General features: G+C 39.1%; 1 protein-coding gene across 7 annotated transcripts in view; it reads right to left on the reverse strand.

Annotated features, from left to right (window-relative positions):
* Nucleotides 1–27939, reverse strand: part of Tpk1 (thiamin pyrophosphokinase 1) — a 351972-nt gene that overhangs the window by 65499 nt on the left and 258534 nt on the right. For all 7 annotated transcript variants that reach the window (XM_058575780.1, XM_058575775.1, XM_046434098.2 and 4 more), the window contains exon 8: nt 27555–27666. In XM_058575780.1, coding sequence (XP_058431763.1) covers nt 27555–27666 — 112 coding nt within the window. The remainder of the gene's footprint in view (nt 1–27554; nt 27667–27939) is intronic.

A 27939-nucleotide genomic window follows, 5' to 3' on the forward strand; every position in this document is an offset into this window, starting at 1 on the left:
TTTGTACAAGGTAGTATCATACACATTAAGTTAAATGATGACAGATCAATTAAAATTCAATATATCTTTTAAAGTAAATGAAATTCATCTTATCAGAAATAATTTCTTTGGAAAAGATAACTAATGATACTAAATAATATTAAATACTAATACTAAATAACACTAATTACTAAGTAAACAGTTTACTAATACGACTAAATGAGTCACTTTCATTTTAGACTCAATTTCAACCTTCTTGATACCCAAAGTTTTCCAATTTTAGCATGCTACAGGATCATATAAGATTCTTTTTTTTGAGAGAGAGAGAGAGAGAGAATTTTTAATATTAATTTTTTAGTTTTCAGCGGACGCAACATCTTTATTTGTATGTGGTGCTGAGGATCAAACCCGGGCCGCATGCATGCCAGGCGAGCGTGCTACCGCTTGAGCCACATCCCCAGCCCCATATAAGATTCTTAAGGAAAATTAAGATTGTCAAGACCTAATCTATAGGTTGGAACTCAGAAATATAAGTTTTAAAAACACCCCAGGAAGTTACGAGGGAGCAATTTAATTTTTTTTCTACATTTCTAGAGCTCCCCCTTCCCTCCAAAATGAGTTTTGAGAAAAATGTCTAAATTTTATCATGCTTCATAATTCAGAGCATTTTGCCATCCATTATCTCATTTAATTTTCATAACAACAGAAACAGAGAAAACAAGAGCTACTAGCATTCCCATTTAAAACAAGAACCCCAGAGGCAAAGAAGTGACTGTCTTTCCTCATGTATCTTCTTCCTAGGAAAGTACAGTGATAGTGACTCATTAAATATTTGAGTATTTGCTTTTGTGATAGGCACAGTTCTAGGTCCTGGGGAAAAACCAGTTAAAAAAAAAAAAAAAAAAAAAGAAACACTTTCCCTCATGAAGATAATGTTCTGGAAGGGGGAGACAGACAGAAACAGCAGAGATAATAAGTAAATAATGAAACTAATATTCAGTGCAAGGTTTCTGCTCAAGGTTAACCAGAAACTCAAATACTAAACCTTATGAAGAGTATCAAATGGGTTCTCCAGTTAACAATTTAACATAGAATAAAAGGGACTTCATTCCCTTAGGAGTCTAATTAATAGATATTTAATTATTACAAAACAACATTTTGCAAACATACAGCCCCCTCTTTTAAAAAAATATAGCAACAAAATCTTACTGTATTGTATGCACATAACCAAATCTAAACACAAATACTTCTTAATTCTGTTCTGGCTATTATAATGGAAGTGCACATGAGAAATGGAACCAACATTCCTTAGTCTACCTGTAGGTGGCGGTACAGGTCCAACAATGATCCTTGGCTCCCAACTGTCCCTGTCATTGTCTCACTCAGCTAAAAATCACACTGGACTCTGAAAACCACATTCATTCTACAAGCAGGAATCACTTTGCAATGGGAACTTTCTTATACAATTGCAGGACAACCCTAATGTTTAATAAAGGCTTTCCCTTTAGAATGTATTAGGTCCCACGTAGGCTGAACTGATAAAATAGTTCTGTTTATGCTGAGCTATCTATTTTAGGTTGTTGGCAAGTATAGTAGAATGCTTATTCCTGAGTGGGAGAATGTTTCATTGATAAAGTGATACATAATAAATCATTCATGTGGCCTCCTGGTCTGACTCAACCAAAGGAATACCTTTTTGTAGCATTTAAATTTCACTTCCTAACCTAGGAAGTGAAGTAGTATTCTGCAGGGAGGCAGGTTTCCTGTCTGCTGAGGTAAAGGATGAAGGGGCCAAAACAGAGACACTGTGTGGGGCCAGACCATGATGCCAAACAGAGCAGGCCTGTCTTCTTGAGCCAGAGCTCGAACTGCTGTAGTCAGCTCAGGTATTTAAGAAAGAGAAGGGTCAGGGCTTCTGGTCCTGAAACCCAGACTTTTATTTTATTTCACATTGACTGCCTGACTGATTAACCTTTGGGGGTCATTAATGGCTAATGTCAAAGAACTGTAAAAGGAAGGAAAAATAGTTCCAACTATGCCATGGCATCAGACTAACTTTTCCCATATGCTTATTATCATATACTTATTTCTTATATATTTGAAACCCCCCCACCCCCCCGCCTTTTTTTTTCCTGGAAAAACATACAAGACCAGAAAATAACTTGCAGTAGATCAGACATTCAACAACATGTCCACTGGTCTGGCTCTCTTCGCAGGTAAATCCTGAAACATGCTGTTGAGATGGTTAGAAGGGCAGTTAGTCATCGCAGCCACTGGAAAGTCAAAAGGAAATTTCTTAGTGAAGAAAATGCTTTTTTGGACTGCTGAAAAACACATTTCCACTGCACCCCTGCCCTCATGGCTAGTTATGCTCCGTGCGGAAGGAGATACTTTGCTGACCTCTGGCTGCTGGCGGTCACCCAGGCCATCGGAGATGGTTAATCCTGCTTGCCCTTTGTCTGAGCCAGTTAGGGGAAGAAGCTGACAGGGGAGAGATGAGATGTTCTCTTTCTAAATCTCCTTAGAGTGCACTGCTTCAAGTAGCCACTCATCCCTCCCGTCCATATGGCCAGCTGGACCGCAGTGACAGAAATCAAAAGCATGGAACAATTCAGGGACAGATGTTTCAGATCCAGAAGGAGAGAGGGCGCAGCACTTGGACAAAGGGAGAAAGCAAGGGTGCAATATATCAGTCCTGACCCACAGTCCCTCCATCTGACTGTAAGGAGTTTATTGTTCAATTACCTAGGAGTTGAGGCACTGAAAGGAATCCAACAAGGACCCAGAGCTCTCAAAGCCCTGGCAGGTAACAGCCCAGATCAGAAAACCAACAAACTGTCAAAACAATGCCATTACTCTTCTTCCCTGTATCTCAGGTTTGGGTGCCCAGCTGAAAAGTTTCTCCCAAAGAAATCCCCTAATTTACTATAAGGTCAGTGTTTCATTTGACAAAATAATTTTAGTAACTGTACTGTGACGATGGCCATACTTTAATTGAAAAAAATTCAAATTATAACTTTTTAGTGATTCCCTGATCAACACAATGATTCTACGCATTCCTAGCTAGTGGTTACTAAGGGGGAAGTGACCCAAAAATCCTGCTCTCTGCCCTCCAGCTTAAAAAAAAATCCTAAAGACTAACTGAATAAATAAACCTGGATTTTCAGCATATTTGTTATAATTTTTCCTCAATTTGTGATTTTTCCAAGAAAATATCTGTCTTTATTCTCCTGAGGATTCTGTTAATCCATGCTGTAATACAATCTTAAGGGGAAAAAAAAAAACGATCTACAGAATATATGAAATTCTGTAGAAAAAATTTACAACCGTAATCTGGACATAGAAAGGGAAAAAGTAAGGTGAGTACTACACTAGGAAGTCCAATCTGTAGTTTCCAAAACAATCACTCTTCACATGTAGCATAGTGAAGTTTCTGGAACTAAACAATCGTGATTAACAAAAAATACATACGAGACACCAAATTGGATTGGCGGAGGAGGAATTTATGGATTTTTAGGGGGGAGGTGTTATACCAGTAAACAACTCTTTGTTTTCTGAAATTCAAATCACTTGGTGGCATGTAATCTATTTTAAGCTGTTTCCAAGAAAACAAATGAATACGCTTAATTACGCGCGGTGGAAATATAACTGAATGCACAGGCAGTCACAGAAAGGTGCGTGCCACGCTCCTTGGCAAACAGCAGTTCAGTGGTAGATCATTCTTGTGTTTATAATTACTTATAGTTTCCAGGGCTGTCAGTCCCTCCTGTGACGTTAACCACCCGGCTCTGTCATGGCCCTTAGGAAGGCCTTATGTGACCTGCCCTCCAGCGAGACAGCCACAGGTAGGCTTCTGCCCTGAAAAGAGCTCCACAAGAGGCACAGGCTTCTTTAACCACGTCAGCTCATTGACACAAACAGATGTTCCCTTTCTATAGAATCTGCCCATCTCCAGTCCTGGGTTCTCCCATCCCAAACAGTGCTTTGCCAAACTTTGAGACTTTACTGCTGTTCGTATCACAAATAAGGTGTCAGGCCAGGGGTCCTTAACACTTGTACAAGGAACAAGAACCCCTAGACTGTTATTTTAAAGACCCATTTGAAAATTCTGAGAGAATTATTGGTTCTGGGGAATGATATGAAGATAGTATCGAAGAAGAATCCCGTTACAGGAGAACTTGGGATGATTTCACTTTGGTGGCCCGTTTCATCTGCGCGTTTCACCTCCGCCCCGTGTGAGCAGATCCGTGAACAAGCAGAAAGTTTTCGCCGCAGTGCTGCTCAGCCGTGGCTACTCGGCAAGCACTGGAGGAGTCTTAAAAAGGACCCAGCATTGAGGCTACACTGAGGTCAAGTACATCCACCCTATCTGCTCGGGACATGAAGGCACCAGTTCTTTTTACAGACCCCCAGGTAATTGTAGTATGTGGCCAAAGTTGAGAACAAAACCCCTCACCTGTGGGCCTACTAGAACAGCATCAGGCAACTAATCTCTGCAAAATTCTCCTCAAGCATGTCAGTCTCCCCACAGCAGATCTGTTTTCCTAAATCCTATTAAAGGTTTTGGTTTGGTTTGGTTCTGTTTCTTTTGCCTTAGAAGGTGATAGATTAATGGTAAGTACATGGGCTCTGGAGTCAGGCGGCCAGAAAAACATTCTGACATCTACCACTCCTAGGCTTTGTGACCCTGTGCAACAAAGGTAGTATTTCTATCTCTCAGTTGCCCCCTCCTGTGAAGCAGTACTTAACGATGTCCTATTACACGAGACAGTTCGCAGAAAGCACTCAGAATCTGACATAAGGTAGCACATGGTATTCCCTTAGTATTTATTACCATTATTTCTTGTAGGAAATATAAGGTAAAGGCCGTAAGTGGAGCTGATATGGCTATGCAGCCTTATGAATTTATTTTGGTAATGGTGGAAAGTCCTGGTGACAGCGTTTGTATTATACTTACTTTAAGCAAAAAAATTATCTACCTTCCTTTATGCTTTAAGGTTCTAGCTAAATTTTGTTGAGCAAAGCGTTCTGCAAATTAAGGAAATGTTTAAAATTATTTGTGATGTAATTAATTCACTTTTATTCTGTAGACTGAAAACACAACCTTAGGAGTAGCTGGGGGCAATGGAGTCTTGGTTTGAAGCCTCTGGTACTTAACTAGGTGGATGCTCAGGGTAAATGTGGGTAAAGTTACATGGCCAGGTTTTGGGCTTTCAAATGGTTTACAAAGCATTTTTGTTTGGTACTGTACTTCGGAATTTTGCTGACAGAGATAATAAAGCCGATAAGAATTCCTCGTCATAAACTTGAACTGAAATAAAAACCACCAAAAACTACTGACAGATCTTGTCTAGCACAGTGCTAAACAAGGCCTCAAATCTTCAGAAACATCACAAGGTTTTAATATTCAGGGAAAATTTTACATTCAGCTCTAGTGAAAATATCCTACTTCAGCTGATCTGATTATGATTCAGCATCATCTCAAAGAAGAGAGAAGTATAATTTATTATTGTTATTACATTGGCTGGTGATTGGAAACATATTACCAATGTACAAATTAGAGCCTCTAATTCTAAAGTAATTATCAGCCAATTTCAGAGTTGTTAACAGGAGTAGAATTATGAATATATTAGCTGATTCACCCTTACAAATCAAGTTTTGATTAGATAATACTACACGCTAATATTTCTTAAATTCAAATTTCTTAAAAGGCTTTTTAGAATAAAAATTTTGATAAAAATTTTTAATAATGTATGCAGAGCTCGGGAGGGAGAATGAATGATTGATGGTTTTCCTTTATAAACCCTATTAAAGGTTCTGATTTGGTTGGTCTCCAACTGTTTGGGCTCAGAATTAGGAATTCTAGTTTTGATGATAGCTCATGTGCATTGATTAGAAAAACATCTTGAAGAGCTATTAAGCATCAAGTTAATCACTAAAAATGTCGTAATGGAGTATTTCATACTAAAAGTTCTTGATGATTCTGATTTTCAGTTTATCGTAGGATTAGTGCTATTGTGGTCTGGATATGTGGTATCTCCCAAAAGCTCAAGTGTGAAACAATGCAAGACTGTTCCAAGGTGAAGCGATTGGATTATGAGAACAGTCACCTAATCAGTGGGGGAATCCACTAATATGGATTAACAGGATGGGGACCATAGGCAAGTAGGGGTGGCTGAAGGAAGTAGGTCACTGGGGTTGTGCCTTTGTGGTTTATATTTTGGCCCAGGTGAAGGAGCTCTCTCTCTCTCTCTCTCTGCTTCCTGGCTACCAGGAGCTAAGCAACTTTCCTCTACCATACCCTTTCACCAAGATGTTTTGCCTCAGACCCAGAGTTATGCACTCATTTGACCATGAGCTGATTCTTTGAAACTCTGAGCCAAAATAAACTTTTCCTCCTGTAAGTTTTCTGGTCAGGTCTTTGGTCATAACATCGAAAAGCTGACTAAACAATATACCCTTAAAGAAGCATCAGTAGTTAGTACATACATAAGAGCACATTTGCTGATTCATTTCGAGTAGGTCATATTTGAATTCTACCTGTCAAAATAATCCTTCCATCAACAGCATCAGGTAGTATGAAATGCTTCAGAGCAGGAGAGTAATTGGTGGGTATGTAATTGGGATGATTTTCTAATGTCTAAAGAGCATTATTTGTAGTACATTATAGTATACTATAGTACATATAGTATATCACTTTTTAAACAAAGGTGATCAGTCTTAAAAAGAAAACCTTTGGGTCATCAGGTTTGGTCAGACCAACATGACAGAATGAATTATCGACATAAAGACCGACATATCTCACAAGGAGCAGACACTTCCAATTTCTAGTTTGTTGGGAAAAGCCAAGCAGTCCTGCAAATCAAAATCCTAAAGAAGAGAACGTTCTTCAGAAATAAGGAGTCATGAAAGGTGAACTTATAATTTCAAAGATGAATAGTACATATTAAAAAAAAGATGACATTTAGTATAGCCTCCATTTTAAAAGCATGTGATCAACAGATATTATCCTTTATAATGAGTGAGAAAAGCTTCCTTTGAGTGTTTATTCAGATACCTGAAATGAGGTTATAGTTTCCTATATGGTCTGACTTTGAAAAAAAGAAAAAAGAAAAACAATTCTATTTACTGTATCTCTAGCCCATACGATGGTTTGAGTCTTCTTTGTTAAAATACAAAGGTGACCATTTACTTCTGTTTGAAGGGCTCCCCTTTGCCTGTAAACATGGTCCTGGAGAAGGGATCTCACCCTACCTCCAGAGTCTCCACTCCTCTGAATAAGGCTCTCTTGACCTTCATGACACTCTCCAGCGAGTGCCACTGGTCCTCAAATGTGTTTCTCTTTCTATTGTTGCTCCAAGATTTCTCTTCAAAGACTGTAATGTGACATATCTTTGCTTCCCCAAAGAAAAGAATGAGCTTACCAATCATGAGTCTTTGGGATCAAAGGAAATATTCAGTTAAAGAGATATATACATTTATACATAAATTACACATTATTTAAACCCTGTGTGAACAATTATCTGTTTTTCCAAACTCACAAGCAAGAAAACCCACCTGACTGGATCCTATTCATAGCCCAAAGTCAAAATAGAAATTACTGTAATAACAGAAACAGAAATACACAGTCATAACTGACTTAGAATAGATTTAATACTTTTCCATGTTCAGAATATCAGGTTCATATCCCTGCCCGTCTCACTGATAGACCTTGGCTAGTCTTTTGATTGCTTTTGTCCTCAGGCAGGGCTGCCAAGTCCTTTTCTGAGCCTCACCCTGTCCATAGTTCAGGTCTCCTCGGTTCCAGCTCTTGCACTGCGGCCAAGCTCTCCTTCACTCCTGGGCTTTGATATGAAATGCTTCCATGAAAGAAAGCCACCCTGCCACTCAGGGGGTGCAGGGCAAACAGCACGTTCTTTCCATCCCTCTCCTTCCATAAATGCTAAATGCAATAGGGCGTGGCTTTGGGTCTTACAGCCCTTTTGTTGCTAGTTTCCTGCTGCTGGTGCTGTCTCCTTCTCCTCCCCAGCCCCTTTTCCTTTTATTTATTCAATTATGTAACCATAAAACTTGTTTTTAAGTATGCAAGGACATAAAATACCAGGATTTTAGTGTCTGTGGTTCCCATAGTGAAAATTAAGAGATCTGATGAGAGCTGGAAATAATTGAGCAATAATTCTGATAAATATTCTAAATACACCCTAAAGTCTATGAATGAGTATACGGACTCTTAGAGCTGAGACTGCTGTGCCACACGTTATCCGAGAAGGTGGCTGAATCTCTGCACATATTTCAGGCAAAAAGTTGGCAAGTTTTTAACTTTTAAGAAGTTTCTGCAAATCTCTGCCAGCCTCTGCAAAGCCTTTTTCTAACAACATAATCAGAACCACTTTCCATTCCCTCGGGGGTTCCAACTATGATAAACTTACTATCCACTTTTCCAACTCAACGAGTAAAATATGTACTTTGACTGGAATATCCTGTTTTATAATCTAAGTTACTTTAAAAACTATTTTAAAAGGCAAAAGATTCTGAAATTTGTTCTACGCCAAGGTATAAGGCACAGAGTGAGGTATTATGAATACTTGTGAACACCATAACAAAGGAAATCATTCAGCACCATTCCAGCATACTCCCCACTCAGAGCCTCATGCATATTTAAATGAATTAATTTATTTTCTGCAATTTGCTCTTTAAGAGCTTAAGTGGCCATTTGCTGCTGTGTAGCTCAGGATTCTGTGCCTTGTTTTCTGAGTCACCAACTTATAGCTTGAGTGCTCCAGGTGTATTTATGCTCCCAAAGTATTTTAAATTACCCATTAGGAAATCCAATTTCCTATTTGTAAGACTCAGAAATGATTTTCCACTGTTATCTTTTTCTTAATTAAGGATATAGGCCTGAATTCACAGCTGAACTTTTGGTATGACGAGTATTCATTGGCTCCATGAGAGTCAATATTTTAGGATGCCATCAGTAGTGGAATCTCACTCACTTAGAATGGGCCACTCTTGGATTCTCTTGGGATTTTCATCTGGGCATCCCTGAGAGTCCTTATGATGGTATCTACTATCTGTACTCTGCACTAAGCACTATGTGTGCAGGATCTTAATTCTTTCCACAGTCCACAACATGGTTATTAGTTTCTTTTTCACCGTTTAAATTTCAGAGATGAGAAAATGTAGGCTTAGAGAAGTAAGTCATCAGGTCACACACCTACTAAGTAGCAGAACAAGTATTTTAACCCAGCTCCCTCTTTCCAAATTTCACACTGATCCATTCATGTCTAAGGCATGTGACTATGTTTTAGCAGGTATAGAAATGATTAAGATCTAATTTCTGCTTTTAAGGAATTATGATTCAGTTAGGAAAAGGGTGCTAAGGCAATTATAGAAAATATTAACAACTCAAGGCTACAAGTTCCTTAGATACTCAAAACATACTTTGAAAATTCAGAGAAATTAAAGTCCACATCTGGTGGAGATAAAAGGAATATCTTCAAGATGCAATTGCTGCTTTCAGAGGCCTATAAAACAAGGTGGGGCTCAAAACACCAAAGTTGTAGATTTTGGAACATTAGATAAATGGCCCATTCCAGGGTACAGCTCTTAAGCTATGGATGACTGAAATTAATCTAAGAATATGAAACATTTGGTTTTATTATGGGTTGGAGTTCGGAGCCTATCACCTGCTGGTGGGCTCCTCCATATGAACAATTCCTGAATTTAAGGAAAAACACTTTGGACACAACAGAACTGTGTCTCCATGATGAACAGGGTGTCTCTAAGACTTTTGTTGTAAAGGATCTCTCAAAGGACATCTCAGCTACTCTTATTGTGAGACAGAAAGGAAATCTCCCATGGCAAAAGTGACCATCCTAGATTCATGTCAGGTTTTGTATCTGATTCCATCCTAGGTTCAACTGCTTCTAGATCCTCTAAATTTTGGTCCAACTTAGTGTCCCAGCCATGCCACCGTACATTCTCCATCTCAACTTCCTGTTCTGTCACAATGCCCACTATTCCTGTTTCTTCCTGGGAGAAAGCAGCTTACGCTTTCATTCTTCATGATGCAATTCAAACATGAAGGCCACAAGGCCAAATGGTGAGCGAATCCTTCTTTCCTGTTGATCTCATGTTAGTGCTTGCCATCTGACTCAATCCCATTGGAAACCTTTTGGTTTTTAACTCAGGACAAGTGGTCCAGAGCCTGAGCCGTCAATGTGGTGCAGTAATCTGTTTGAGGAGTTCTTTCATTCGGTAAATATGTGCTCAGTGATTGCTCTGTTCAGGAGCCACTCTAATTGTTCATGATATAGGAGAGAACTAGACAGGCAATGCTGCTGCTCTCATGAAGTTTAACTTTTAGTGAGGGGAAGACAGACAATGATTTCACAAAATGATTTAAAAAAAAAAAAACCAGCAATGACTGCAATGAAGAAAATAAAACAGGGTGACGTGCCGTAGAGTGCCGTGTTGGGAGGCGAAGGTACCGTGATAATTTAGACCTGGTTCTTAGAAATCAGGGAACCAGTATTTACATTGACACTGAAATGCTACAGTGTACAAGATACACTGGAAGAGAGGAGGACTAGAATTTGAGGTAGAGGAAACAGTAAGTACATAGGGTTATGGCAGGAACTAAAGGTCGGTGAGACTGGAGTTGAGTGGGGGAGAGAGGATTGGCCTCCAGGCTGGAGATGGGGCTGTGAGACACAGCAGGAGAGTGGCTTTCACTCCAAATATGCAGGCAAGCCATTATAGGGTTCTGAACTGGGGAGTGGCAGAGACTGACTTTGGAGATAAAAAGATTGGGTTGCTTTATGCTTCTTAGGAAGACGCGGCAGGGTTCCAGGAGAGATAAGGAGATGGCTTGGACTGGGATCACAGTAGACTCATGACTGAGGAGACGGGAGAAAGAGAGAATGAGCTTTTGCTTTGAGCAACTTGTAGATGATGCTTGTTTATGTCACCTACACAGGAAAGTGGGATGCAGAAAGAAAAGTAGGTGAAACAAAATCAAGTTGTCTGTTCAGTGGTTTTGTGAGGTTAGACAAGGTTCTTAGACATTCATTCAACAAAGATATGCCAAATGACAACTCCCGCACCTTCTCTTCTGAGCAGCAGGGATAAGATACAAATAAAGGAGATGGGGTTTCTGAACTGGGGTGCCGATTATATTCCAGGAATCTTGGTGCAAATGAAGAACAGGTAGAGAGGGCAGCGGTAGAAGTATATGTTTGAGAAATAGTGGCATTTAGATGTCCTTAAAGCTAAGGATCATGATAAGATGATTTAGACACAGCTTAGAGACAAAAAGAAGACAGAACCCAGACCAGACCAAGCAAAAACAGGTTGTTTTTTTAATGAAAGATGATGTAGATAAAATAAATTTATTGACTTCTAGGTAACAAACTTATCTTAAATTTATCTTAATTTGCTTGGGAACATTGATTAATATGGCAATTGACCCTGCTCCCTGCCCCAAGTTTCTAGATTTTTAGGCACAAGTGTGATGAAGTTACTGATGCACTTTCATTCCCTCCTTATTAGAAATTTATTCAGGGTACAATGAATGAGAAAGCACAGCTAGGTATAAAATTGGAACTACGAAACTCTTGAGTAAAAATTGTGATTGGTAGTGGTGGTGGCTGAATAGGTAATGAGGCACCCATAGATGATGGGGGTGCACTTCCCATGGCCTGCCTCTCCCTCCACAGGCTTCTTTCCAATCCAAAGAAGAGGCTGGGTTACCCGTGAGAGGCATTAAGAGTGAAATTTCACCTGTTTTAATGAACTAAACAAATCAAAATCATGAGTACTTATGCTTACAGATTATTTGGGGCCTGACATACAGTGGATCAAGATACATTGGGACACTTAAGAACTGCTACCTTGGCCACCCTTGCCCAACCAGTGGTCCCAAACCACCCTGTCCACTATTTCCTATCTGCTAGGGAGACATCTGGAATTGAAGAATCCTTTGTTTTCAACAATTAGTTCTTGGGGTTCAAATTTAATGAGAAAGTTTTTTAAATCCACTCTCCTTGACAAGTGCTTTAAATTCACCAAATTTTAACTTTCGCCCAGTCCCATACCCGCGGCATTTGTCCTGAACGCCGACTTCTGTGAACGTCTTCATAGTCACACCCAATTCAGTGTTCTCATCTCATTCCTGCTCTCCAGTCTCCAGGTGGACCTGAATAGACCTCTCTCTAGCTCCTCCCCAAATTCCCACTTCCAGTCTCTCCGCGCATGCCACATCCACACTTCAGCAGCTTCTCCCCATCCCTTCTACCCGTCCCTCGGTCTCTGGAGTTGCTTGGTTCCTTCTGGTCTTTTAACACAAACAGACTCTCTTTCACCTTGGACCTGAGGACCTCTTGGATAATTAAACCTCCTTTTCTATGTATCTTCCTGAACCGCTGATAAACCTTTTTGAAAAAGCTTAATAAATGCACTGTCCTTGTACCCTCAGAAGCACCCTCTAACCACCTTAAAGAATAGAAATCTGTCTTCTGTCCTTACTATGCTACTATTCTTCTGCATGTTCAACAGTGACAAAACTAGTCCTCTTGTAAAATCCAACCATTTGGATCTCTTTTGAATCTGATCAAATTCATGAGTCCTCTTCAAGTGGCAGCTTCTTCCTTTTCTCCTCCTGCCTATCTCACAACCGTCTACCTTTTATCAGGATCTACAATATTTTTACCCAACATTAAGTAACCCCATTCTCAGTTACTTACTCCTCTAGTTGATAGTGCTACAGAAATGTGCAAGGCCTAAATACAGAAATGAGGGAAGGAGCCACTCAGATAAGGAATCTTACTATTATTAATCAATGTCTGTTAAACATCTAGCATTAAGGATCTTTCTAAGTAGAACAGGGAGCAAAACCCAAAGGACTCACAAACTTAAGTACACAACCTACTTAAGTAGATTAAAATAAATATACAAAATAATTGGAACAAACAAAAGCCCACTTTTTACACTTACATTATATGGTTAAGAACTCCCCATAGGAAATGGTAGAGTAAGCAGAACTGGGGTTTTGCTATTTTCTTTCTTTTTGCAAAGCAAATACTATAAGATTCAGGAATAAAAGACACACTAATGAGAGAGACAATTTCATTAGCTTTTGTTTTTATAATGATACTTGCCCTCAAATGAGAGGGTTTTTGTGTTTGTTTGCTTACCATTTTCAACATCTAAAAGGGGAGTCTAAATGAATGCTTAGACATTGACTCAGGTTCACAGCAATGAGCTTTAAAAAAAAAAAAAAACATTTCAGGGAGCAGAGGATTCATTTGAAACTTTAAATACCTCAAATGAGTTGGGGATTTTCAGATTCCTCCACTGCCCCTCACTATCAGCCCCTTTCTTGACACACAGATACACATGCACATACCCACAAACTCCCTTTTGTATCTATATTCTCGATTATTTCACTTTAAACCATATAAATTTCTGGCAATGTTTATAAATATATTCTACCATTAAAATTTGACCTATCCTTTATTATTTTAGTTGCCTTAAAGATTTATGATTTTATAAATAAAAACAAAACCCTTGCTTCATTTTCTTTTGCCATTGTGCAATCGATTCTGTTCACTTACAGAATTCACATGGGTAAAATGCACTTGCTCACATAAAAGTGTTGCTAATGACATAAAATATGCATGACACTATTCTAGACAACTAGAAAGAGGCACAGATGACAAGACAAGCACTAAGTCCTGGAGGCAGAGGCACTGTAGTAAATAAAGGGAATAGGAAATATGCACAAAGAACCGCACTGGCTGGTATCATGGCACACTTCAGGGGTTTAAAGGAAAGAGAACTTGCATTTAGTTAGGGGAAATTCATGAAAAGTGTAACCTGCATGGGCCTTGAAGCTGGGGGAAATGCTAAAGAACATATTGGGGTGAATAACAGGGAGTGGGGCCCTGTATTATGGAGGAAATGTTGGAAGTCAAATGTCTGTTCTTTGGCTCTCAGAAGGACAGACTAAAATAGCACAACATTACATTGAGAATAATGATGAAGACTAATGTAACAGGTGAAAAGAACTTTTGAGTTTAGTACAAAATCATTCATTTTAAAGAAAAAGAACCTGATAGTACTGTCGGGGAGAACTGTAGTTGTATGTGCATCCTAACTGCGGGGGCAGCGAGCCAGGAGGGGGAGGCTTCCGGGGATGCTGTCCTTACCCACTTTGCTCCATGAGCAGGAATCAGATCCCCCCAGCTGTATTACTGTATCCACCTACAGGGATGAGCCCAGTTTACTTAATTCCCAGGGCATTTAACGTGCACCATGTAACTACAGCAGTAGGAAATAAAACTTCTTTACTCTTACTTAAGGAAAATAAGCCTTTGGTGCAGTATAAGTCAATAGAAACACACAGGTTTCAGTTTGTACTTTATATGTCAAATTTTTCTTGCCCGCAGTGAATTTCTCTTTCCTGGAAGATTTTTTTTTCCACTTGTACACTGCACATAAGTACTTCTCTAAATGGTTTTTAAAAAAAAGGCTATCATTTCTAGCTGGTAAAAACAAAAAATCAGAATGCCTTCTTAGTTTGGTAATTTTTTTTCCCAAGTTGTACTCGAGGCACACATACATGGAGAAAAAAAAATTTCAGATTTAAGGGTAATCAACAGAAAAGTTTTTAATTTGCAATTAAAAAAGGCCAAACATGCAACCTGTTGACTGTGTTGAGGAGACAGCGCCGGGGCTGTTGGCACTGGAGTGGTGGGGAATCTGGACACGGCTGGTGAATTATCATTGAGGTATTTCAGTGACGGACCAGTGTGCTTCAGCTGTGACTCGGGTAAAATGAGCAACGGTTCTAGAGTCCTAATCCTAGCTGTGAACACAACAGCACAGGACAGTGTTTAAAGCTCCTGTTATACAGTGAACTATAGCACAGCACATAGAACCTACCAGAAGGGTATAAGCAGCACCAACCTCTGACACCGCCTCCCTGTGTCTCCACCTGTAACTGCTTCTCGTGGGAACTCTGCGCTGCCACCACATAAAAACCGAGGAGGACAGGGATGTCTCCCTAGAAAATCAACTCCTGGAAGTTATGATCTGGACTCTTCCTTCTCTCTGTGGCTTCGGAGGCACAATTCCAAACTGTGGGGACCCTTAGGTATCACCTACCACTCCTCTTCGTTCCCACGAGAATCCAGGTAACTTCCTAGTATTGCACCCACTGTTGGTCACTGACTCAGAACTGACCTTACTGCCATCTTTCCTCCGTATTACTAACTGAAGCAAATGTTTCATGTCTTTTTCCTGCTACATTTCAGGGAAACTAAGATAGAAATTACAGTCAGAGAAGGCAAGTTATTTGTTAAGGAATAACCTCTAGAGATTTATTTTGTCAAGGGGCGTGTAGCATTGAGCTGTTCTCTTTTATGCACTGTTTTATAAAACTTCTCAAAGTCAGAGATCTCTTTCCTCCTTTTGGTTCAGTTTGACTAATTTGGTGTTGTACCCTGTCAGCTTGAGAATTCACCTACTCATTATGTAATCTGTACCTTGAGTTTTTCCTTGTAAGTACAGAAGAATGCATTTTATTATTATGTGAGCATTTACTTCATGCAAACCTTATTTGGGCTTCAGAGATTCATACTCTGCACATAACTATGACAGCATTCTGGTGCACACGCCTCTGCTTTGGTCTCCATCCTGGGTCTTTCCCCAGTTTGATCCTTCCTCCTTTTAATTTAAACCTACTCTCCTCCAAATATTTTCAGCTTTTCCACAATTTGACTTTCAAAGAACCTGGGGGAGAAAGTGGCAGCTCACTGCTGAGAAGCCTGACTGCAGTTTCAACCTCCTGTAACCAAACCATCCTGAACTCTATTATTATTATTCTTTCTTTTTCTCCCTTGGATCTCTAGGCACTCAAAACCCTGTTGAACCATTTGTTCCTTTCATGAATGCTAAATACTTCTTTTTTTTTTCCCCCTGTGGAACTACTTGCCACAAGTTCCTTGAGAACCATGATGAATGGCAACACTTGGTTTATAATCACCACAGAAATAAACTATCACACGGAGCCTAAGTTCCATTTAAATGACACCCCCTGCAACCTACAGGCACTCTGACTTGTGCATTTGAAGTTCACAGAGTGCAAAGGAGCATCTTAGGTGGCACCTACAGCAGGATTTTAATTAGTAAGGTGCTTATTCTCTATCTCCTGTGCTTTGAACCTGCCCAGTTTCAGAAAAAACTCATTTGAGATAAGTTATTTCATCATGTCCAAAGCTTTTAAAAATAGATATGCCTATTATTAGCGATCAATCAATTTTATGTACATAGAGGACTGAGTCAGAAAAAATGAATTCAGATAATTTATTTAACATCTTGTGTTTTAGTTTTCTTCTGTATGAGGTGGGGATAATAATACTTACTTTACATTAATAAAAAGCTTGATGTTATACAAATAAGAAAGAGTCTAGAGAAAAGACAGGGGATCCATGAAAGTATACAAGAATACAAAGTATCATTATTTGGGTCCAGAGAAAATTCTACCCAATGCACTATTCCCATAGTAAAAGTTTATCTACTGCACCCCTTGATTCTTTTTCCACAATTCATGTAATCACCAAAGTTATTGCTTTCTTGTCTCAATATATTAACTGGACGGCTGAATGCACACAGCCCACATCTGAATCAGCACAAAAATGAAACCTGGAGGAGGGAAAATAGAAAGGGACTCTTGAGCTTCCACCAAAGTCATTCTCATCCGTCAACCTGCCCACATAAATACTGGGAAATCAACTCATTTAAACAACTGGGAGGCAAACCTGAACTGTAATAGTGTTCTTGAGTGCAGGCCAATGAAATATTGGCCTGCACACAAACTCCCATTCGTCATATTCTCTACAAATGCACGTTAATTGTTTTCATATTTAAATGCCCAGAATCAACCATAACAAATGTGTTTGTCAGATTGTTGGGAGTTTTCTAAAAACAAAGCAGGACTACTATGACATACAGTAAATTATTGTTGGTTCCGTGTTCTTAGCAGAACCACACAAGGGCAAGGACTTAAAAGAAGAGAAATCATTCATGTCTAATTTAAATCTTAAGACAGAAAATGGAACTAGAGCTGAGTTAATGAAATATATATTTAATCCTACTTTGTAGTGGCCTGTGTGTCATTAGTCTTCTATGCCTGAAAATATAAAATTTGCTGACAAATATAATATTCAAAAAATCTACAGAATAAGGTAATCTAAAAAATAGTACTGTTCCTCCTTGTATTCTTCTAACTCGAGAAGTGATTCCACTGCCTATCAACTCTACTGTCCCCAAACTTGGTCCATTTCATAAAAGCTGGGTCTTATGGTTTCCTCTGATTATCAACATGTGCAATCATTTTCGAATGCTAATATTCAGCACTTGTTAATTTCATGGTCTAAAACCATAGACAATAAGGAAATCCAGACTTCTGTTCTGCCTTAGCACTGGTGTGGTGTGTGTGTGTGTGTATGTGTGTGTAAGAGCTGGGAATTAAAGTGGCAATCGTGTAACTACAAATGCTTTGATAGTGTGTGTGCATTCAGTAAAGTAACCAATGACTCTTCAGCTGAACTTTAAGGACCTTTTGGTTCCTGAGATTCTAAGGATATGAGGTTATAAAAGCTACAAGGGAGAGTCAAACTTTCTGCCTCCCGTTTTCTCAATGTCTTAATCACACATTGGATTACTGCCTGTGGCTGGTAAAAAGTTACCAGTCTCTCATGTAAGCACAGCCTCAGAGGCTGAACAAGAGAGGAAACTTAAAAGATTAGAAAGAAGAAATAGGACTAATAAAAAAATAGTTACAACCCACAGGGGAATGGAGCTTTATCTCTGGCCTAAGCAAACCCTCCAACTTTTTCATGGTTCCCAAGCATCAGAATATACACTTGGATAATCTTGAGTAGGAACTCTGGTGCAGCTTTTAATCTTGAGTAGGAACTCTAAGTCAGCTTTTCCTTGCTGTGACCAAAACTCCTGATAAGAGTAACTTAGAGGAGGTATTATGGCTTAGATATGGGATGTCCTCTAAAAGCTTCTGTATTAATGCAGACATGTTTGAAGCTAAAACAATTAGATTATGAGAGCTACAACCTAATCAGTGGATTAACCCATTCGATGGGTTAATAATTTAAATGAAGTAAATGGGTGGTAACTATAGGTAGGTGGGGCATGGCTGGAGAAAGTGGGTCTCTGGGGAAATGCCCTTGGGGATTGTGTCTTGAACCCTTGGCTTCTCCCTCTTTCTCTCTGCTTCCTGTCTGCCCCAAGGTGAGCGGCTTTCCTCTACAATGCCCTTCTGCCATGAAGTGTCGGCACCACCTCAGTCCCAGAGCAATGGAGTTGCCAACCGTGGACTGAACTTCAGAAACTGTAGCCAAAATATTCTTTTCCTCTTCTAAGTTGTTCCTTGTCAGAAACTTTTGTCAGAGCACTGAAAACTGACAAAGTTGGAGAACAGAACCAGGCTGAATGAAGACTGTCCCCCTCATTGTCTTATATGGGCCCCAAATAAAACATGTCTGCAATTTAGTTTTTATTTATCTTGAGTCTTTACCATGCTAGGTAAGACCAAGGTGGATGACAGCACGGAGATACATTTTCTCAAAAAGAATATAAATTGTCTTCATTCGTCAATTTTCAGTCATTCTAAAGATTCAATGACAGAACAATTGTATTCAAGAAGTATTATTTCAGAAAACTGTTAAATTCACTGATTGTAGACCTGATATGTCAGGCTGAATTAATGGTCTGCCCAAAACATTCATGCTATAATCCCTGTAAGCTGTTACTAGGTTATGTAAGTGGCAAGAGTGTCTTTGAAGATATGAGTAAATTGAAAACCTTGAGGAGAAATCACCCTGGATTATCTAGGTAGTCATGATGTAGTCTCAAATTCCTTAAAATAGGGATGCTTCAGAGTTAATCAAAGAAAAAGTTTTGACAATGGAAAAGAGGTCAGAGAAAGAGAAAGGTAATGACATTGCCAGCCCTGAAGAAGGAAGTGGTCAGGATCCATGAACATATATTTAAAACTATCACCAGACATCAGAATCTTCTATATTGCAACAAGAATTCCCTCTGCACTATATTTTCCCCAAGTCTGCACCCTGTCAGCCAGATCTTCTTTACTTGTGTTTTGTTATTGCTGTCTTGACTGATTTCTCTAGTTTCACTCTTAAGTTTCTGGACTTTGGGAGTAGATGTCAATATTATCCTGATCCTAAGAATAGACAAAGACCATATGAGAAGAAAATTACAGAACAGCTTCACTTAGGAATATGGATGCAAGAATCCTCAACCAAATACTAGGGAGTCTAATCAAGCAACGTATTAAAAGAACATCATGACTAAGTGGAACCCATCTCAGGCAAGCATGCTTATTTAATATCTTAAATTCACTCACTATAATACATTGTATCAATGGAATAAAAAAAAACACATCCTTATTTCAATAGGTGCAGAAAAACACATTTGAAAAAATCGAGTACTCTTTCATGATGAAAAATACTCAAGAAACTAAGCACAGAATGGAACTTCCTGAATCTTATAGAAGACGACCAAGAAAACTCATGGAAAATATACACCTAATGCCTAAATGTTGGATGATTCCCTTCAAAGATCATGACCAAGAAATGATGTCCACTCTCACTCTTTTTATTTGGTATTGTACTAGATGGTTTAGCTTCAGCAATTTGGCAAGAAAATAGAAACAAAAGGCATCTGGATTTGAAAAGAATTATTCAAACTACCTCTGCGGAAACATGATCTTGAATAGAGAAAACTCCAAAAAATCCATTGAAAAACCATTAATACCAATAAATTGGTTGTGAGATATGAGCTCAGTTAATATAAAAGACAATCATATTTATTTTCGTCTACAAGTAACAATCTGAAAATGTAATTAAGAACACAATTCTACCCCAGGTAAGGTGGTGCATGCCCGTAATCCCAGTGGCTAGGGAGACTGAGTCAGGAGGATCACAAGTTCAAAGCAGTCTCAACTTAGTGAGGCTCTAAGCAACTTAGTGAGACCCTGTCTCAAAATAAAAAATAAAAAGAGTTGGGGATGTGGCTCAGTGGGTAAGTGTTCTGTGTTCAATCCCCAGTGCTAGAACAAAAAACAACAAAACACCACAGTTCTGTTCACCACAACATCAAAAATAATATAATACTTAAATTTTAATTTAATAAAAGAATTGCAAAGCTAATACTTTAAAAATATGAAAATAAATTTTAAAAGATCTAATTAAATAAAAAACATTTTGTGTTCATGGACTGGAAGATTTACCATTGTTAAGATGGCCAGCTACAGAAATCATGCAGTCTGTATCAAAATCTCAGCTGACTTTTTTTTTGCAAAAATCAATACACCAATCTTTGACCATTACCTAATTCTACATAAAAATTAAGTTAAAATGGACCTAAAACTTAAATCTAGGAAAAAAAATGAATTTTTAGGGAAAAAATAGGAGCAAACCTTTATGATATGAAATTGGTTTTGAGGGTAGACCTCAGTTAACATATTTCTTGGGGAAGATGGTTAAAATTACACCTGTAATCCCAGCTGCTCAGGAAACTGAGGCAGGAGGATTACAAGTTCAAGGGCAGCCTCAGAAACTTAGTGAGATACTGTCTCAAAAATAAAAATATAAAGGGTTGGGGATGTAGCTCAGTGCACAGAGTGTCCCTGGGCTCAATGCTCAGTGCTGCTCCCTGAAGCCACTGTATATCCAGTTTATGAGAAAATTTTAGCATTTTAATTCAATTGTGAGTAAATCAATGGAAGATTTAGGAAACAAAAGACAATACCCTTGAAGCAGATAGGAAATACTGATGTCACAGTTTCAGAGTGTTTTTTTATTTTTTAAAGCACTGGGCTGGAAAATCAATAATTAAAATAACATTCATATCTGAAAATATGAAACATCTCAGACATTAGTGGCACCAGCTTAGGAGAGGTCACGACCTACATGGGTACAGCCACAGCTGCTCTGTGACAATGGAATTAGCATCACTTTCTGAGTTTAATGGAGTGAGCAGTAAGAGTGTTTGTCGGCAAAATACATTATTAGCAAGTTTAATTTTACATATGCATAAAATGGTCCCTTATTAGGGTCCCTTAAATTACTTAAGATTTTTCATAGAGAACTCCTGCAGAAAACCCTGGTACTTATATATACTTAATACAATTTTATTCTTCAAAAAGATGAAAAATCTTTCAAGACTGTTTTCTCATATTCCTTTTCTTTCAAAATTCTTTCACTTGAATTAGGAGAGCAGTGTCCCTTTTAGTCAATACTAAGACATTATTTCCTTCTGTCATTTATTTCTGTATTTCTTTGAGGAAATACAAAAGAATGAACAATGAATACATAATTTTGATCTCAATTTGAGTGTTATAAACGAGAGGCCTGGGAAAATGGAAGTCAACTCCATTTAACGTGTTTCTTAAGCAAAACAGGAGACAATTTCTATTCTGTCCCACAGAATTTTATTTTTCTTCTTACCACCCACTTTCTCTTCTTTCCAGAGTCTCTTCATTTCCTGTCCACAGTTACCACTTTCCTTATGTTTACTTCTCTGTATTTCAAGTTCATTTCCCTAATTATGGACAATTTACTAATTAGCACTACGAATTGCTCTTTCCTCATTTGAAAAATGGGGACAATTCAAACTGTTTTAAGACTATTGTAAGATTAAGTGTACTGCATAAAAATAAAATGTCAAATGCCATCTGAATGTTATTATTGCAATTGTTCATACTGGTCCCATTCTTTTAAAGACTTCAGGAATGTGTGGAGTTGACACCTCTCTATTTGTACCATGTGCTGCCACCTCTGATGAACTGGGTGTATATACTGAGAGATGGTGCGTGACACTTGATTTTTATTACTTAAGAGTAGCAACCTGTAAACCCCAGAAAACTCACCAAGGTTACCTAGGAAGGAAATCCAACTTTTCATCATTACTCATTAACATATATTCATAAATCAGAGAAAGTAGCAGTTTTCCTAGCAGAGAGGAGATTTTTGCAAGACTGAGGTAGTTTGAGTAAATCCTTGAAGAGAATCTTTTAGAGACACGTGGAGGATGGTGTATGATTGAATAAAGTCACAAGAGGGTGGAGAAACTGCAAGGGGGCAGAAGTGTGTTGGGTTCTGAAAGAAGGTAGCCAGGACAGGGCCCTGGGCTCATGCTTAGGGCTGATTGTGGCTTTACTGGAACCTAAAAAACAGAGTAAGTCTAAAATTGAGATTTCCCCGGTGTTTAAAATATGAATCTTTGGATATTTATATTAACAATTTCTACTTATGTTTTTAGGAATCAAAGTCTGATTAGAGTCAGTTCAGAATATAATTGTAGCTTCTACCAGATCTTGTCCGTGCTTTGCTGCTAGCTCTTCCTACTTAGCGGGTTTCCCTTCCCCACACTTGTCTTATCTACTGGACCCAGAACAACCAGGAGATGGTGAAGACATGTCCACAGCACGGGAGCCTCCTTTTTCCAAAATTCCCAATATCAGACTTAGACACAATGGATACGATATCACAAATGTCCTCTAACAACCATAGGAAGCTCACAGTGGAACCAACTCATCAGTGGTCAAAAAATGAAGAAGGATCTGGAACAAATAGCAACTGCACAGACAAAGAAAGATGCCTTTCTTTTCAAATAAATGGGAATCAGGAATCAAGGTATTGGGCCTCTATAGAGTTGGGGCTGATTCTCTATATAAATTCAGGGCCATATCCTTAACAGAAGGGTAGACCTGTGGATTAGACTGGTAAGACCGCTTTGATAAAAGGCCATGTACTGGGTAGCTGATAACAACAGAAACTTCTTGCCCAAAGTCCTACAAGTTGAACATCCAAGAAACTGATAGCAGCTTTGGGGTCTGTGAAGGGTCCGTTCCTTGGTTTATAGATGGCACCTTCTTGCTGTGTCCTCACATGGTGAAAAGGGCAAGAAATCTTTTTCCTTTAGAATAATCCCATTCATGAGGGGCCAAATCAATTCCCAAAGGCTCCAGCTCCTAAAGCTATCACATTGTTAATTGTTTGAGTTTTTTGGTACTGGGAATTGAACTCAGGGTACTCGATCACTGAGCCACATCCCCAGCCCTATTTTATTTGGAGACAGGGTCTCCCTGAGTTGCTCAGCGCCTTGCTATGGCTGAGGCTGACTTTGAACTCCCGAGCCACAGGGATCACAGGCATGCTCCATGTGCCTGGCTGCTAATTAGTTTTCAATGCACGAACTTGGAGGATGCAGACATTCAGAACACACCAGCAAGGAACTTACTGGACTGCTAGAAAAGCTTCAGAATAAGGAAACTTAAACTTGTCTTTGCCTGAGCTTTGACATAGATGGGGGGTGGGGAAAGAGAAGAAGAAATAGAGACCTCAATTCCTTGTGGTTAAAATTGACACTAGAAGATTTTTCATGGAAACCCCATACCTGGGCAGCTAAGTAGTCCAAGACTGCTACATCTCAGGGCATTAGTAGAAACAGCTTGAAATTTGAGCTAGAAAGACACCCCCAACTATGCTTCCAAGTATTTCCACAGATGAAACCCGAAATATGAAAAGACAACCAAATATATGAAACAGGACAAAAGAGTCCATCATGAGTGAGAATAAAGAACATACTGAAAAATGCAGAATTTGACTACAAAAGAGACCATGAAACTAGAATTATTAAACACAGTATTGTATTCCACCAAAGATATGCTGTCATTTATTAGAACATGTATCAATTTTAAAAGTTCTAAGAAAATAGTGGCAATTAAATTAAGATAATTTAAAACAACTTTTTTACAATTCAGTAAACTACATAATCCAGCTCAACTTCTGATATTTAAGAACTCTGCTGGGGAGGTGGGAATTTGTGAAGGCCCATGTCCTGCTGTGCACACTGCACACTGCCCCCTGCTCCTCTCTCCCCTTCCCTCCCTCTCGATGTCATGGGGAACACAGTGGCTGAAGTGCAACAGACATGACCAGGACACGCAGTTGGAGGATGGAGGACATCCTAGAGAGCCTCCTTGTAACTGCCTACCCCTACACTGCACTGTGAGGAAGCACACACTGGCTTTCTTAAAGCTGCCACTTCAGAGCCTTTTTTTTGGGGGGGGCAGTGGGTACTGGGGATTGAACTCAGGGACACCTGACCACTGAGCCACATCCTTAGTCCTATTTGTATTTCATTTAGGGAAAGGGTCTCACTGAGTTGCTTAGCACCTTGCTTTTACTGAGGCTGGCTTTGACATTCTTTTTGTTATCTAATACAGAAGAAAGAGAACTTGACTATGAAAAGAAATATGCTTGTCTGTAGAAAAGTCAAGTGAATCTATAGTCACATTTTTAGAAGAGATAAAAGTGTTCAGCAACTAAATAAATGTAACTCCAATACAAATTATGATGCAATTACCGATTCTAAAATTTATGACGAAAAGTGAGAAGCCAGGAATAGCCATGAAAATTCTGAAGAAGAAGGCTGGAGACTCATTCCCATTCCATACTTATTGTAAAGCCCAGGAACCAGGGCAGTGTGGCATCAGAGCAGCAATATGTAAACCAAGGGAAGACAGAAGAGGTCCAAGAAACACCCACATGTGTGAAAATCTTTGGAGAAAGGATGATAAATGATTCTAGGGAATTTACTATCAGGAAGACAAAAAAAAATGGATCCCTATCTCATATCATGCACAGAAATGAATTTCAGGTGAAACAAATTCCTAAAAACTAAACCTTAAAAACTAAATTGAAAGTACCTTCACAACCATGGAGAAATAGAGATGGCTTCAGACATAAATGTTACCAACATTAAGTATAAAGACTTAAAAATTTCTCTGCATTTAACTCTTATAACCTTTCTTCTCATAAAAACAAATAGAAATTTCTAGAAATCAATAGCCCAGATGAAAGAACGCAGCAATCCACATAAGTGGATTCACCATGGCTAACGACTACATAAAGCTGCTGACCCTCGCCAGCTGGGATCATAAGGAAAAACTAGTTAGAGTCTGATGGGCAGAAATGAGTCTGACAATACCAAGAACTGGTAAGGATGTGGGGCAGGGGAACCCTGGTGCTCTCGGGGGGTGAGTGTGTCCTGGCACACCCACTGGGCAGGGTAATGTGATGCATCTAGTAGAGGTAACAGTGCAGCATCTCAGAGGCAGCTCTTTTATTCCCAAGTGTTTACATCCCAAAGAAACTCCTGCACAAGACGCAAGTCAATGAACGTCCATAGCATACTACCACAAACTAAAACGCTGTAACTATAATCCGCTTTGATAACACTTGGAACATTTTTCTTCTGGGAGATGGGACATGGGTAGCTTTCATACTTTTTTTCTTTTAAGTTAGAATGTAATGTGAGATATTACAAATTGATAACAAATCAGATCATATTTGGAACTTCTGGCATCAGATTTTGAAGTGTGTGGATGGGGAGAGACCAAGCGATGTGGCCACCTGAGGAGGACTCTTGACCTGCTTCCCCAGGGCGACTTGTTACCAATGACCCAAGGAGTGAGGTAGCTCCTGACTAAGCACCTGCAGACTTTCCCCCCTCTCCAAGCCCAAGTGGTCCATGGCTGTGACAGATAGTCTTACATTGTTGACCTCAGGGCTCTTTTCCCAGATGGAGGGAGCTGAATGAATCGGAAGGAGCCCTCTGAACAAAATCCATCCACTCTTCTTCACATTTATCACATGATATCATTCACATTTATTTTTATTATCTTTAATGAGTTAAAAGAACCCTAAAATAAGAATTTTCCCATCGATAATTGATGGAACAAACTGTTTGCACTCTATTTCTTGCATTCTCCTTGAAGTTGCTTTTAATATATTTTCATAAACATGTAGATAAAAAATAATTATTTCAAGAGTCAAAGCAATCTGTAACTACACAAATAAATAACAATATATTGCATTTAGACAGGATTAAAAATTACCCCGTAGGAAGGTTAAGAGTCCTACCCTCATCTTGCCCAAGGCCCCCCTTCCAGAGAAAGCTGGTTTATAGAATTGGGATGTTTGAAAGAGCACAGAAGAGTCCCCCCTCCTCTTCTGGCCCTTTCCTGTCACTGTAGGCCAAGGAAGTTGGGCAGCTGCCCCCCTCGATCCTGTAGCACTAGCCCTGAAAGGTGCCCTCACCATTCCACGCAGGAGGAAGTTCCCCACTGTCAAGGTGGGGTCCTTGGAAATAATGGGAATTTTTAAAAGTAAAACTGTTGTTTTAGGCTGGAATACTTTTCAAAAAGCTTCTAATGGGAGCTCATGTCAGTTTCCTTGGAGAGCTTCAAAGCCTGTCACCTGTCTCTGAGCACAAGAGGAGACCTGCTGGAGCTGGCCTTTCAAATTCTGATAAGCTCTCAAGACATGTTTTCCAAAACATCTCCGGCCTTTTCTAATTGTTTAGGCAGTAACTGATAGAAAGGACTTTACAAAAATCTTTTTATCTTCCAAATATTTATTTCCTTGTAGAAATCTAAGAGTTTCCCATACTTAAAAAGAATGACATGGTTCCATACTTTACACGTACAACCTTAGAGATACTGGTAAATCAGGGGACGCCTGCTTTGTCTTTCAGTCAGATCTCTTTGATTAAATTACTGTTATTCTTAATGACTAGAATGGACTTGTTTCGCAATGCCTGGTGGTTTCCTTTGGAATCAGGATTTAGTTCATAAGCAGATCCCCCTCATTTTTTTTTGTTGGTTTAAAATCTGACAATTTTTATATAACTAAAAGCTAATACAGTGGGTAATTGTTGGACAACATCTTAAAATGTAATAAGGGCAGCTATCATAGATTGTGATATCTTAAAGGTTTGACTATGAAAAGAACTTGCTATTTTTGTTAGAGTGACTACTTCTAAAAAGCCAAGTTGGTTTCATGGGCATAAAACCATGAAGAAAGTTGGGCAAAAAGTCCTTAGAGATGACACCAAAAGAACAATCCATAAAGAAACTTGGACTTTATCACATTAAATTAACAAATTTTGTTAATTAAGCTTCAGAAATAAAAATATAGGCCAAGAACTCTTAGAAAATATTTGCAAGTCACTCATCTGATAAAGGACTCAATTCTAAAATACACGAAGGATTTACAACTCAGTGCAAAGGAGAATAACTTAATTAATAGCTGATCAAAAGACCTGGATAGGAGTTTCTCTAAGGAAAATACACAAAAGTCCCATAAGGACAAGGAAGGAAATTTAATGACATTAGTCATCAGGGAAATGCAAATCAAAACCCAGTAGGACACCACCTTCATAGCCACCAGGATGGTTATAATTAAACAAAGCAAAACTAAACAAAAAAAAAGATAATAACAATTGTGGATGAGGATGTAAAGAAGCTGGAAAATTTATATATTGCTGGTCACAAGGAAAATGGTGCAGACACTTTGCAAAATCATCAGGCAGCTCCTCTGTTAAACAGTGAGATACCTTATGACTCAGAGATTGTACTCCTGGACAGCAGAAAAGAAAACTTCCCTTTATGGAGGGGCTTTACTTACTGAGGTTCCACTTCAGGCCTGTGGTTGTCACATGATCGCATGGCTGTCCAACAGGAATGAGGCCGCACCAACTTCCTTCCATCCCAGTGTCCACGTGCAACCTGTGCTTTCCCTGCAGGAGAGGAGAGACAGCCATCAAGAAGGGAAGAGAAAGGAAAGAAGCTTAATGTGCACTGTAGATGTGGCTGCAGGCACCCCCACCCTCCCGTGGTTCGTCCTCTTCATATTAACAACACGTGTCGGGTGGAAGCTGACTGACCCTAGAAACTTTCACCTGGATTAATCCTAACAAGAATTTTTTCAAGAGAGCTTGTTACATACATGAGGACCCCGATGGGATCTGGAGGAATCAACTCTGAAAAGGAAGAGGAAGGGGTTTGCAGGC

The sequence above is a fragment of the Marmota monax genome, unplaced genomic scaffold (genome assembly GCF_021218885.2).
Source record: "Marmota monax isolate L192 unplaced genomic scaffold, Marmota_monax_Labrador192_F-V1.1 WCK01_AAM20220418_F8-fsc00122, whole genome shotgun sequence".
Classification (NCBI taxonomy): domain Eukaryota; kingdom Metazoa; phylum Chordata; class Mammalia; order Rodentia; family Sciuridae; genus Marmota; species Marmota monax.